General features: G+C 43.1%; 1 protein-coding gene across 2 annotated transcripts; it reads left to right on the top strand.

Moving 5' to 3' along the window:
* Positions 1–860: 860 nt before the first annotated feature.
* TPH1 (tryptophan hydroxylase 1) lies at positions 861–13,136 on the top strand (the record flags this gene model as incomplete). Of its 2 annotated transcripts, none has more annotated exons than XM_082283484.1 (11): positions 861–929; positions 4,709–4,846; positions 5,798–5,981; positions 7,340–7,440; positions 8,124–8,191; positions 9,464–9,660; positions 10,129–10,264; positions 10,772–10,898; positions 12,012–12,107; positions 12,514–12,647; positions 12,962–13,136. In XM_082283484.1, the coding sequence occupies 11 exons, from the start codon at positions 861–863 to the stop codon at positions 13,134–13,136; spliced, it is 1,425 nt and encodes a 474-aa protein (XP_082139610.1). The 2 variants fall into 2 exon arrangements, with proteins under 2 accessions (XP_082139610.1, XP_082139609.1); XM_082283483.1 differs by having other exon boundaries at positions 861–995.
* Positions 13,137–13,276: the final 140 nt, after the last annotated feature.

The raw sequence follows: 13,276 nt of genomic DNA, 5'->3' as shown, positions 1-13,276 counted from the left end.
ATTGGAGTCTAAAAACCATGAGTTTTTATATTATAAACATGTCTAGATGTATGCAGAAAATAAATGGCAACATAAATGATATGAACAGATGTAGTTTTCTACTAATAGAAATGTAGTTATTCTTCCTGTATGTGCAGGAGCTTTTGAGAAAAGAAGTAATACGCTGCAATTTATTTTCACAGCAGAAATGCACTGCTGCTCTTAGTGAAGAGCTCAACACACCTGCCCACTGTGTTCCACTTTGAGACAGCAACCTGCACTAAGTGCTGCAGAGAATTTAGGGGAGCCCCTCACTGCTGGGTTCCCTGTAGCCTTGGAGGCCACTTTGCTTAAAGCCCCTCTGCTACGGGCCCAGCCCTCACCACCTCTCACCTCTGATGCAGTTTGCCTTCCCTTTCCCACAGGCAGCTTACGGAGCATTTCACAGGGAGTGCACGAGTGTTGGGAAGCGCCTGTGTGGACACGATGGAGGAAGACCCCCTCCATCCAAATGCTCGCTCCCCTCAGCCCCGCGGCGTGCAAATTTATGTTAACTGCAAAACCCACAGAGTTACCCACAAAGAGTCAGTGTTCCGGGATCCCTCTGGAGTGACCGAGGAGGCGCAACTCAGGAGGGAAAGGGCTTCTCCTTGTGCGGGTTTTTCCGGGGGGCAGCGACGGGGAGCGGGTGGTGGCTGCATCCGAGCATCGCAGCTCTGCAAACTGAGCGAACATTGTGCAGAGGGTCAACGCGCCCCGTCCCCAGCTGGGCCGGGCAGCGCCTGCCCCCGCCTTCCTGCATCCCTCCCCTCGGCCGGGGGCGGCTCTCGCCCCTCCATAAAGCCGGCGGGGCCGGGCACTGCCCTGAGCCTGCCCCGGCCATGCACCCCGCGCCCCGCCGCGGCGGATCCCTGGAGGCGGCGCCGAGCCCGCGGGACCCCACCGGGCAGGTGAGGGGAGCGGGATGGGCACAGGTGAGGAGCGGGGTGAGTACGGGAGGAGCGGGATGGGCACAGGTGAGGAGCGGGGTGAGCACGGGAGGAGCGGGATGGGCACAGGTGAGGAGCGGGGTGAGCACGGGAGGAGCGGGATGGGATCCCCGCTGACCGGCCCCGGGATCGGTCCTGTCTTGCGGAGTAAACGCCGCTTTTGTGGAGTCACAGCTCGGGCGCTTCGCTGCTGCAGTTCTCGGAGCGGGGATTTGGGGAAAAAGGGAGCTTTCCGGCCCCGGTTACTTGGAGAGGGCTCATTGGAGAGCCCTGGGGTGCGGCTCCTCCGGCGGCGGCGGCAGCGTTCAGTGCCGCTGGGATTGGGATGGGACTGGTTATGCTGCTGTTCCTGGATAGAAGAGGGGGGAAAAAGTCTCAAAGTGTAAATGCGAGCACATGAAGTTAAGGTACTTAAGCAACTTTTGGTGCATCATTGCTTAGGAGACAGAGGGTGTGATATAGCCCAGAAAAACTCACTCCTGGGCTACTCCACATTATAGTGGGAATTTGCTTAGTGCATCAGAGAAGACCAGATAAAATCAGCACTTATGCATTGGCTGCAGTTACTGATACTGTGCAGTTGATAAAGTCTGTAAAACTCCTTGTGAAGACAAGAAGCTGACAGCAATGGAGTAAAGTTTCACAAAAATATTGCTTTGCTGTATCCCTCAGATACTTGGAAGCCAAATAAGCTGTTCAGCACATCTTTTGGTTTGGTGTCTAAGAGCTAAGTCTTAGGAAGAACTTTGGTGTGGCTGGAAAATGTATTGTGATATCTAGTTGTAGTCACTCCTAATATTGTGTCTTCGTCCTTCCCTAGAAGTGTGTCAAAAGGACAGTGACAAACTAAGCAGCTACTTAAAGGGAAGAGAATATAAAATGCCCACTGACATTTTTTATTAATCATGATTAATGTCAATCAGTATGAAATATTTTGAAAAGATTTTTTTATCTTCAATTTATGGCTCTAAAATGTAATTTTTTTAAAGCAAATATGTTTGGATAATTTTAAATCGTGGTTATCTATTAATGTAAACAATTAAAGCACAAAGTATGCACCCTCGAATATCTCTCTCTCAGTGAATAACCTTTGGGGAGAAGAGAAAGGGAAGATAATTGCTATGGGTCCCAAAAAGTGCAATCTTTAACCAGACAGCACCTGGTTATCTACCTAAATAAAGGCTTTAGAATACCTCTATGTGTGTGTATTTTCATCAAGACTGAGTCAGGTTGGTGGAAATCAGTTAATGATTTGCATAATCAATAAAAAACCATCAATGCAATATTAATTTCCCCTTCACCCTCCAAAAAGCTCGAATGTGTTACCATGCAAAGGAAAAGTGTCAGATTTTGTTAGAGCTGGGTTGCTGAGTTACTGATAGAGAATAAAATATAAGTGAAGTGCAGCCACTGGAGGAGAGGGATTGTCTCTGCATCAACATTTTCTCCTGTTGCCTTACACCCAAATGGCTGCTGCATTACTGTCTTCAGTTAATTTTTTAATTAAAGCAGATTAGCTTTGGTGTAGGGTTAAATATGTAAATGGTGTGCATTTGGCATTGTAGGCATCTCCATTTCTCTTGTCCAACTTCTAATTCCTAAGTTAGAGGTCATTTCTAGGGCTTAATATAAGAACATCCTGTGTTTTGTTGTATTTTCTTCATTGATCTCTTAAACACATAACTTTACAGATGTTGTCACCTGATCCTAGACACAGTGTAAGTTGCAGCAGCAAAACATGAAAGAAGAACACTAGTTTTCGGTGCAGGTAGTCTGTCCCAGCTGTGCACCTCATAACACTGCATGCAACTGTGCCAAATCTCATAAAGGCTGATCTGGGCTTAAGTCAATGCTCCTAAATGTGGAGTCAAGCCAACATGCTGCATATTAGCCACTTATATAAACCAGCCCTACATTCGTTGCCTTCAAAGACTGCCACCCAACTCTACTTGTAACAGAGACTTCTTTGCACACAGCATCTCCTACAGCTGTATCATCTGAACAGGATTTGGCTCACACAAATGGCCTCTCTGCACTTGAGACAACGACCAATGACCTGTATGTAATTGTGGTGCTCCTAGCTTTTCCTTTTCTGCTTGAAGTACCTTTGCTCAGTGCCTGTTCCTGGCTCTTGTAATTGTGATCTGACACTGAAGTGAGCTGGGAAACCTGCAGGCTGCTCAGCTGAACCTGGACTGGGCCTGCCAAACAGTTTCAGCAGAGAATTTGATGTCTGGACTCAAGCTGATGGTGCGGTGTGATGGTCTGACACTATTGTCCAGGCTCATCATATCGTGGCAACTCATTAGAGGTGGGAACCCAGTCAGAAACCCAAATATTTTCATTAGCATCAGTGGGCTTGGACCTTTTCCATAGGACACAACTTTGGAATCCCATGCCTAATTACCTGCTTGAAGCCTTAAAGCAGCATCAAATATCTGCCTCATTGTAAATCACTCAATCTAAAATGAAAGTAAAGTAATTATTTTGTGAGGCAGATTTACATTCTTAATCTGAATGGTGAATGAGAACATTTTGATAAAAGATAGGTAAAAGCTGGTTTTTATTTTCAAAATTCTCAGTTATAAGTAGAAACATTTAGCTGTTCAGCATTATCTGTTTTAAAGAGGTTAAAGCTGGAGAGACTGTATAAGGGAATCAGTGGAACCGGTGCATTTTGATTGCATTTTTGTTTTGCTCTTTTCATTTCTGAAAATGTCCCAAGATAGTGATATCTTTAACAGCTGTGTCAGATCAAAAAATAATTCCAAATAGCAATAATGTGCCTTCATTGTTCCTCTCCTCTTTCTTGCTGACTCATTCAGAAACCTCATCTTTTATTCTTTCTTTTTTGCAAGGTTTGAAGACATATGAGAGACAGGCTCTGCTTACAAGCCTTGTATTTTTTCTTTACTTTGCATTTCCCCCATTCTTCACTGTTTCACTCTTTTTATGGCCTGGCTACATGTAGCTAAGGATACGGTCTGTGATATCTGCTGATTGCCACACAGTGAGGAGCATGATCACTAGTAAGGTACAGAACCACACAGTCTGACAGTGTGGGGTGTCTGAACTTTTAGTGTGTGATTTGGGTGATTATGCCAAGGGTTTGACAAATGAATTAGGGGACAAAGAAGATGGAGCAGCTTGGCTGTGGTTGATCAGAGAGGGACTGTCTCTATAACCAGGAGATTCTGGTCAGCAAAACATTTTACCTCTTAGGTTTGCCTCCTTGCCCTGTGAAAACAGTGTTTTACAGTTATGTAACAAGAGAAAGGCAGTGATTTTTCAGTTCTGATCTACTGAGTCCTGATTCATCTTTTCCTACCTGTGTCCTGCGGGATTTGGATTATTCCCTTTGTCAGTGTTCACTGAACTTGCTAACAAGTGTTTTGTTCAATGTACTGTTTCTGCTGACATCTTATTGCTCCCCTTCCTCCCAGTAACAATGCTAATTATAAACTATACATCGAGAACATTTTCTGCATCCTAGTGAATAACTAAAGATGTCCCTAAAATCATTCAACTAAAAGAAAGATATCTTGGTATTTCAATCTCTCACAGATTCTATGTTTGCCTAACTTTATTCTTGTTATTGTGTAATGATTTAATTCGTAATTGTCCTTTTGTGGTTGATCAGTCAAAGCACAGCATTACCCCAAGACAACCTGAAATGTGAAAAGTTACACTTTTTGCATTGCTATCCATTCAAACAATTTTTTTTGGTTTTTTGCATCTAGTTAAATAAGTCAGCTTACATGATGGTTGAGGATAATAAAGAGAATGAAGACCATGCATCTGAAAGAGGAAGGACAGCCATCATTTTTTCCTTGAAGAATGAAGTTGGAGGACTTGTAAAAGCATTAAAACTCTTTCAGGTATGTATGTGATAACCATATTGCTACAGCAGCTCTGTGCTTTTAAATTGTAAGGGTAGTTTTGGAACACACTAGAATGAATTACATCCATTTATTAAGGATTCTTAACCTGGCTCCCACTTGGCACCCAAAATTACCCAGGAAGGCAAATTTATGCCTCAGAAATTAGATGATGGTTGGCTAAAAATCTTACCTGCACTGACTAAACACTGAGAGAGGTTTGTCTTTTCCCCTCATGACAAGAGGACTGGCACTCGACGTTTTTGCAGGGAATAACAGGTGGTCTGAAGCCCCTGCTGATGGCAGGTGGACACTTGGGGTGTCAGCCTGTGTTGAGTGCAGTACCCTTGTCACACTGCCCAGCCAGGCTGAAGGTGACAGAGGAGCTGCAGTTGCACAGCTGCTGGGCAGGTACTGTGTGAGGAATATGTGCAGAGCCACTGTGCTCTGGTGTGTGGCCCTGCATGTTTTAGCCTGGGGTTTTCTCAATGTCCCTAATATAAAACACATGGTTAAATAATTTTTCAGATTAAAGAGAAGTGAAACTAATGCCCTGAAAACTACTGCTTTTAAATCCTTTGCACACTTGTGAGATAATTATATGGTGACTTGATTGGCATTTTGGTGAATTTTGCTAATCAGCTTCCTGTGGGAAAGATGAAAGAAAAAGGTCTATGAATTTAAACCTCCTGACTGTGTCTTTATATGCTTCCTGAATGTAAATAAAACTGAAAGAACAGAGGTTCACTTTCACTTTCTTCTGAATAGAAAATCAAACCTTTTCTCCCCTCCAATAAGCAAACTGCTATCAAGAGATCCAATTAACTAAAACAGCTTCACAGAGGTGGTGAATAGCTCATGGCAGTAGAATAGCAGTTTGAAAAGCTATTCTCATTTTTAGTCAATTGTTTTTAGTCCGTCTCTTTGAGAACATTACTTCTTGCCAAACAGGAGAAGCATGTAAATCTGGTACACATTGAGTCACGGAAGTCCAAGAGACGAAATTCTGAGTTTGAGATCTTCGTGGACTGTGACAGTAACAGGGAGCAACTGAACGAGATCTTCCAGCTCCTGAAATCCCATGTCAACATCGTCTCTGTGAGCCCAACAGAGCATTTCAATGTCCAGGAAGATGGTAGGCACAAAAGGCAGTTCTGATGAAAATGCGCTTCTGAATGTGTTGGTTTGAAATATTTTTATAGTTGTCCCCACCTGCATTTGTGTAGTGTGTTCAGACACCTGCTACCAGGGACCTGTGTCTTTGTTATGTGTGAGTGTAGTCTGGCTGACATGAGCAGGGCTGTGTTGTCTGCTGTCACCTGGGAGTTCAGGCTGTGTCAAGCTGTGTCAGGCTGCTGCAAATTGTGTGTCTGCTGTCTGTGCTCCTGTCCCTTCCCAGCACAGCCCAGCTGGCACCAGTGGGAGTCCTGCATCTGTGCAGGTCAAGGCAGGCTGGCCTGTAGGAAAACTCTGGGTGCAGGGCTCAAGTACACCACAATGGCAGAGATGTGATACTGACAGATCCCAGATTAGGTCAGATGCTGGGGAGAGTGGAAGATAGATTCTGCAATTTCCTCATGTAGTTCTTGATTTCATTATCCTTTTTACCCACTTTTAGTCATAACTGGCTACTTATATTTGTATGGAAGAGGTGCCTTTTACCTTTAGATACTACACATCCTGTTTAATTCAAGAGATGCCCAAAGTTCAGGGCAGCAGGAAGATGGTCCCATGTATTTCTCAGTCATTGTGCTTGGGAAGGAGAGGTCTGGACTTCTTGGATAAAATGGCTTACTTTAGCTGTAAGTAAGGGGAAATTCAACCTAAACAGTCTCCTGATCTTTTAAAGTAAACTGAGGAGCATTGAGGTAGAAAAACAGTGTATTAACTGCTCTGCCAAGAGCTTGGCAAAAAACCCCTTTAGGCTAAAAATAACCCCAAAGTGGTCAGTAGCAAAACTGTAATGATGCACCTCTCTCAGGCTGCAGGGCCTCCTGTTGCTCTTCCTCCCAGACCCCTCAAGGCAAAGCTGGATGCTTCCCAGGTACCTAACCATGGAGAAACATCCATTTCCCATGGTTAGTAAAGCAGGATAGGAGGACTCTAACCTGCTCCCACTCTGCCCAGAGACCACAGGCAAATCGCTTCTGTTCTCCTTTGCACCATTTGTACCCTAAAGACTCCCAGCAGCTGTACATGGGGAGACCTTGTCTCCATGGGATCCTCTAGATGCTACTCCAACAACAGCAAAGGGCCAGAGAAACCCATGTTAACTGTTTCCTTCCCGGAGGCTTTGGGGCTGGCTGCGCTCTGTAGGCAGACTGTGGCAGTGACCGAGGAGGAAGTGTGAGCTGGAGGCTGCTGCCAGATAGGCAGAGGACTCCCTTGTCTTATTCGTGCCCCTTTAATTTATAGATTGAGCTGTAACCACCATAAGTAGCGTTTCCTCCCTCGGTGTTATTAATAACCTTGTGGATTCCATGCCTTCCCTAGACATGGAGAACATTCCCTGGTTTCCGAAGAAGATCTCAGATTTGGATAAGTGTGCAAACCGGGTGCTGATGTACGGGTCTGACTTAGATGCTGACCATCCTGTAAGTACTTTTCCCTCCCTACACCCAATCCATAGTTGGAAACATCCTTTGTGGAGCTGACTTTAAAAAATAGCAGCTTTTCCTCCTCCTTCTCTTCCCCCTCAATGGCGCCTCTGGGGGTCTGAGCACTTTCTCTTGGGGATTTCATGTCTCTTTCTTAGTTCAGACAAGACTGACTGAATTCAGTTCCTGTGCCATTCTGCAGGGCTTACTTGTGCAAGAACTCCAGGACTGGGCCCTGAGTGGTCACATACAAATTCAAAAACCTTAAAAAATAAAAGCTGTTTTGAGGCAGGCTTTCTTCCTCCTCTTTCTTTCTTCCTTACTGGAGAAACCAAGCTGGTATTTGGGCAGTGCAAATGGGCAATTTGTTCTGTAATTTAGAATAATCAAGCAAGTAACTAAGTTTGTATAAATACTGATATGACTAAAATGAATCCCTGTCTACAAAATGTTTAGTTGCATGCATAAACCAGCTGATTTCTACTTTGGAGTATTTGCTCAGTTCCCATCTGTTAAACATTTCAGACTACAGCTACGAGTTTCCTGCCCTCTCCTTTCATTCTTACACTTCATACTTTTATATTCCCCAACTGAAGAAATGTCAAGTGTCCTGTTTTAAATTGATTTATTTATTATGGCTAGGAAACTCACTGAACTGTGTTTTCTTTTCTTACCACCAGGGTTTCAAAGACAATGTCTATCGCAAGAGGCGAAAGTATTTTGCAGACCTGGCTATGAACTACAAACAGTAAGCTTGAATTCTTCCAGAATAAGCCTTCTGGGTGCTTTGAAATAATAGCAGAGTGGACTGTGAGGAGCTCACCTTCCTGGGCTCAGGTCAGGCTGAGACACGCATGTTCAGCTCAGGAATCAGAGCCAAGGAGGTGAAAGGAAGGGAGATGTAAGGCAAGATGAGAAGGTAGATCGAAGCAGCCCTGGTCAGTCTGAGGAGGTGTGGCTTGGCCAGCTGCTCTGCAAAGGAGAGGGAGGGGAGGCAAATCCCAGTATACAGCCCAGTGACCACTGAGACTAAACTTTCTGGGCAAATGTTAATACTTGAATTTTCTTTCCTGGTTAAAACTAGCATGTGTGATGTGTAGATAAGAAGTTTTCTGTGAAAAGAAGTTCTAAGAGCTTGTGTCTTTGGAGATGCTTCTTGTGGGGGGGAGCGGGGGGTGGAGATCTTAAAGCAGTAAGAGTTTCATAACTCAGTGCTGTAAATTCTTTCTAAGCGTTATTTTCATGTGGCCTGATTGAATTTAGGTGTCAAGTTCCTCAACTGAAAATGACCTAGGAAAGGTCTGTATTTAGAGTTCCACTGCACTGTGTGTTTAATACAACTCGTTACCACAGTCCCAAGCTGATTACTGGTAATGTGTTGTTGACAGAGATTCCCTTGGAAAAACGTTTTCCATGCCAGTTCCTTAGTTGGCAGTGGAAATGCAGCGTACACTTCCCTTGCCATAATCCCCTTTATTCAAGGTCCTGAGGCCTCAACAGGAAAGAGAGACTAAAATTAATATGCTCAGAGAGGTACTTGTCTCCTCTGCACAGAGGTATGATTTTTACCTGATGTGTATATTGAGCTGCTGTCACACAATGTGTTGTTAATTTAGGGAATTCTCTTTTCCTAAAACAAATTTAAAGGGTAATGGAAAATAATTGCAGACTTAGAAATCCAACAGGGAAAAGGATGTGTCATCAGCTCCTGAAGCTGTGAAGAGATTACACAGGTTTTTTAAACCTTACTCTTGGCATTAAACAATAAAAACTGTTTACAGAAACAAAGTTTTAAGTGAGCTCAATGCAAAGACTCCTGACAACTGGTTAAAGTGAAAAAAAAGGCAAGTCCTTAGACTAAAAGCTTTCCAGGACATAGACCAGATCTCACTGTGTATTTGACAGTGTCTAATGCCAAGTGGCGCAGTCACACAGGAGTTAAATAGTAACAGGAGGTAAATTAGGCACCTCTTATTAGCCATTTACTGAGGAATGTCCTTTCTTCCTCTTCTCCTTGCAGTGGTGACCCAATTCCCAAGATTGAATTCACTGAGGAGGAGATCAAGACTTGGGGGACTGTGTACCGAGAGCTTAACAATCTTTACCCAACTTATGCCTGCAGAGAGTACCTTAAAAACCTCCCTTTGCTCAGCAAACACTGTGGGTACAGGGAAGACAATATCCCCCAGCTGGAAGATGTGTCCCGTTTCCTGAAAGGTAATGTGCTGAGTTTCTAAAATGTTCTAATTTTCAAAATAAACCAAGGTCCACTGCAAATCCCACTGTTTTGTGGGCACAAGGGAACATCCTTAGTGACTTGTATTCGTTCTGGTCCTTTAGGAGGCCTTTTGGCCTCCTCTTTAATGTATTGTGTTTTCAATGCATACAGTGACATTTGACGGGCAGTGTCTGAAAAGATTTTTAGGGTTGGCTGGGGAGATACCTGGCTATATTGTTGATTCTAGGCATGGAATCCTAGGAAATCCATTGGCACAGAGCTAGGGCCATTTTAAAAAATGTTGCTCATTCTCAAGCCTACGCCTAATTTTTCTAATTGTGCCTCATTTTCCCACGTGGTTTTGAGCCAAGGTAGTGCCGTGGCTGTCACCTCAGTTCCAGCAGGAAAGCTGCCAACGTTGTGCCTCCTATGCTAAACTAATGTACAGTTTCTCTGCTCATTTTCAGAGCGTACAGGCTTCACCATTCGCCCCGTTGCTGGATATTTGTCACCCAGAGACTTCTTGGCAGGATTAGCATTCCGAGTTTTTCACTGCACTCAATATGTCAGACACAGCTCGGACCCCCTCTATACACCAGAGCCGTGAGTCTTTAATCTTGTGGTAGAATTTGAGAGAAAGTTTTGGATCTTGCTTGCCCAGAGCCAAGTTACTTAAAAGCTGTTCAAGAACACCAGCATAAAACTTATTTTTAAGGTGCTGAAGACTCAGCCTTCACGCTGAATGTAATGAAGTTACAGCATGCTGAAGTACCACCTTCATAAGTGAAGGATTTTCAAAAACACAACATGTTATTGGAGATCTCTTACTAATGTCACTGTGTGCACTTAGGTTAATAGCCAGTTGCCTCACAAATGGGGAGTTCAGATCTTAATTTTAGGCAACTTCATTTGAAAATCTGATTTTATGCTCTTTATATGTTGGTATGGTTGGTATGACCTGCTTGGCTGCTTTCAGATAAATGAGTGACACTTTTCTGTCCTTTGGATATTAAAGTTTAATGCAAGACATTGTATCTGTTCAGTGGTGCTGCTTTTTCACTTTGCCACAAAGACAAATCATGAGATTTCTTGTTTTGTTTCTTTTTCCAGTGATACCTGCCATGAGCTCCTAGGCCATGTCCCTCTTTTGGCTGAACCCAGTTTTGCTCAGTTCTCCCAGGAAATTGGTCTTGCATCACTTGGGGCATCAGATGAGGCTGTCCAAAAACTGGCAACGGTGAGTGTTTGAGTGCCTGGGGATTCCATCAAAAGCTTTGTGCTTTACTAGGCTGATCCCACTCCATCGAATAAATTTTGAGCTTTGTGTCAACATTACCCACACCAGCTGCTAGATCTGTGTGTTTCACCGGTCCCTGGATTTTAAAGCTTGTAAAAATCTTCCATGCTAGGAAAAAAACCCCACTTTAAATTTGATATGACTGGTATTTTTCTTCACTCTAGTGTCAAGTAATGGTTCAACTTCTGGTGGTAGACTACTTCTTGCAGACTGAAATTTTATGGTCTATTTCTTTCAGACAAAGTTGTCTTACTTCTGGGAACATGATTCAGTGATTTGAAAGTGTTCTAGTTCTTTAATGTGTAGAATGAATTGAAATTACATGGTATTGAATGTGCTGAGTGCTAGCATTAGATATTTTTCAGTCAAGAAATTAAAATAATATAAACTAAATTAATTTTCTGGATATCAGTCTCTGGATGTCTTGGGAAAAGTATTTTAAGATTAAAAGTAAATTTAGATGAAAAATAATTGGTGCCAGTTATGCAAGAATTAGGTTGCTGATTTTTAAAATTTCTTTTCCCACCTCATGTAGCTAGTGGTAAAACTTGTATTACCTTCAGTGGGAGCAGAACTGAGCCATCTATGAAAATAGTGTTCCTTCCGGTATAGCTGCAGAAATCCTGAAATCCAGTGAACTGAACGTCTTTAATTTTACAGGACACTAAGCAAACGAGAAACAAACTGTACTGGGCTGTTCTCACTCACTCACAGATCCTTTCCATCCAGTGTTTCTTTTAAGCTGAGGCTGTGATTTCACGTCAGTATTTTTCAAAACATATTTACACCTCAGTGTTGCCACTGACATTAGCATCTTCCAGCCCAGCTGGGTGATCTGTAACATCCACCTTTCTTATGAGAAACATGCAATCCTGTGGTTCTTCACCCTTCCATTCTGGCTTTCCTCCTCTTTAAATACCTGAGGATAACTGGGTAATAACTATCTGATATTTGCCACTATTTGATGCCACCTACAGATAGAAATGCTCGCATCTAGTTCACCACAGCATCTTTGATGAAGGCTGAATTGTTTGACTTCCTTCTCTGTTTCAGTGCTACTTCTTCACGGTAGAGTTTGGCTTGTGCAAGCAAGAGGGACAGCTACGAGTTTATGGGGCTGGTTTGCTCTCTTCCATTAGTGAGCTCAAGGTAAGAATGGCTACTGCTTGTTTGCCTCTTCTCTTTGTACCTCATTATTATTGCCACTGTTTTGTCCTGCTTTTTATGAAGTATAATTTCTTGATGTTAGAGTCTGAGTAACTATTTCCAGATTAAAGTTTTGTTAGTTTAACCAGATTCTGAAAATACTGCTTCTGTTTATACATGAGCCTCGTGTCTGTGGAATCCCTTTTCTCACCCAGACTGGCAGAATATGACCGTTCAGAATAATTCGGTTTGTTAGGCTTTAATCACTGTTCATCTGCAGATAAAAATTTTAAGATGCAGTGCACTACAATCATGTCACATAATCCTTTTTATTCACTCTGTTGCATCATCTTTCTCCTGTATTCTTTGGATGGTGATATTCCTCTGACCCATGATAACACGTTACCAGCACTCACTCTCTGACAGCGCCAAAGTCAAGCCTTTTGATCCAAAGGTCACCTGCAAGCAAGAATGTCTCATCACAACTTTCCAGGAGGTTTACTTTGTTTCTGAAAGTTTTGAAGAAGCTAAGGAAAAGATGAGGTACAGATTTCCCTCCACACCTTTTTATGAAAGCAGATTTGATTTTAAACATCTCTCTGTAGCAGCACCAAACCCTTTTATTCTTATTAGTTTTGTAACTACTTTTCACAGCATTGGGATTTTGGTTAGTATTTTCTTGGTCTTCCATGTACTGGGTGGGAGATATATAACAATTAGAACTATGTTTAAGTAGTTTAGAAAAGTGGTTATTGATACTGGCTGCATACCGAGAATGCATGTGTGGTTTATGTCTTGTTTACAACACCCTCTTTTGGTTATAACACCCTCTTTTTTCTTTTTTTTTACCTCAATAGAGAGTTTGCAAAAACCATCAAGCGCCCCTTTGGGGTGAAGTACAATCCCTACACTCAGAGTGTGCAGATCCTGAAAGACACAAAAAGCATCGCCAGCGTGGTGAACGAGCTGCGCCACGAGCTGGACATTGTCAGCGATGCCCTCAGCAAGATGGGCAAGCAGCTGGAAGTTTAACACCCTGTCAGCACCGTGGTGCAATCCAATTCTTCCCATTCCCCCACTGATTTCTTTCTAGGCATATAATGTGTTGTATGCAGAACTCACTCCTTTACACATGGAAGAGTGAATGGCCCATAAGAATAACAATTTTATCT

Source organism: Coloeus monedula, assembly GCF_965178545.1.
Source record: "Coloeus monedula genome assembly, chromosome: 6".
NCBI classification, from domain to species: Eukaryota; Metazoa; Chordata; class Aves; order Passeriformes; family Corvidae; genus Coloeus; species Coloeus monedula.
This window is presented reverse-complemented; position numbering and strand designations above follow the sequence as displayed.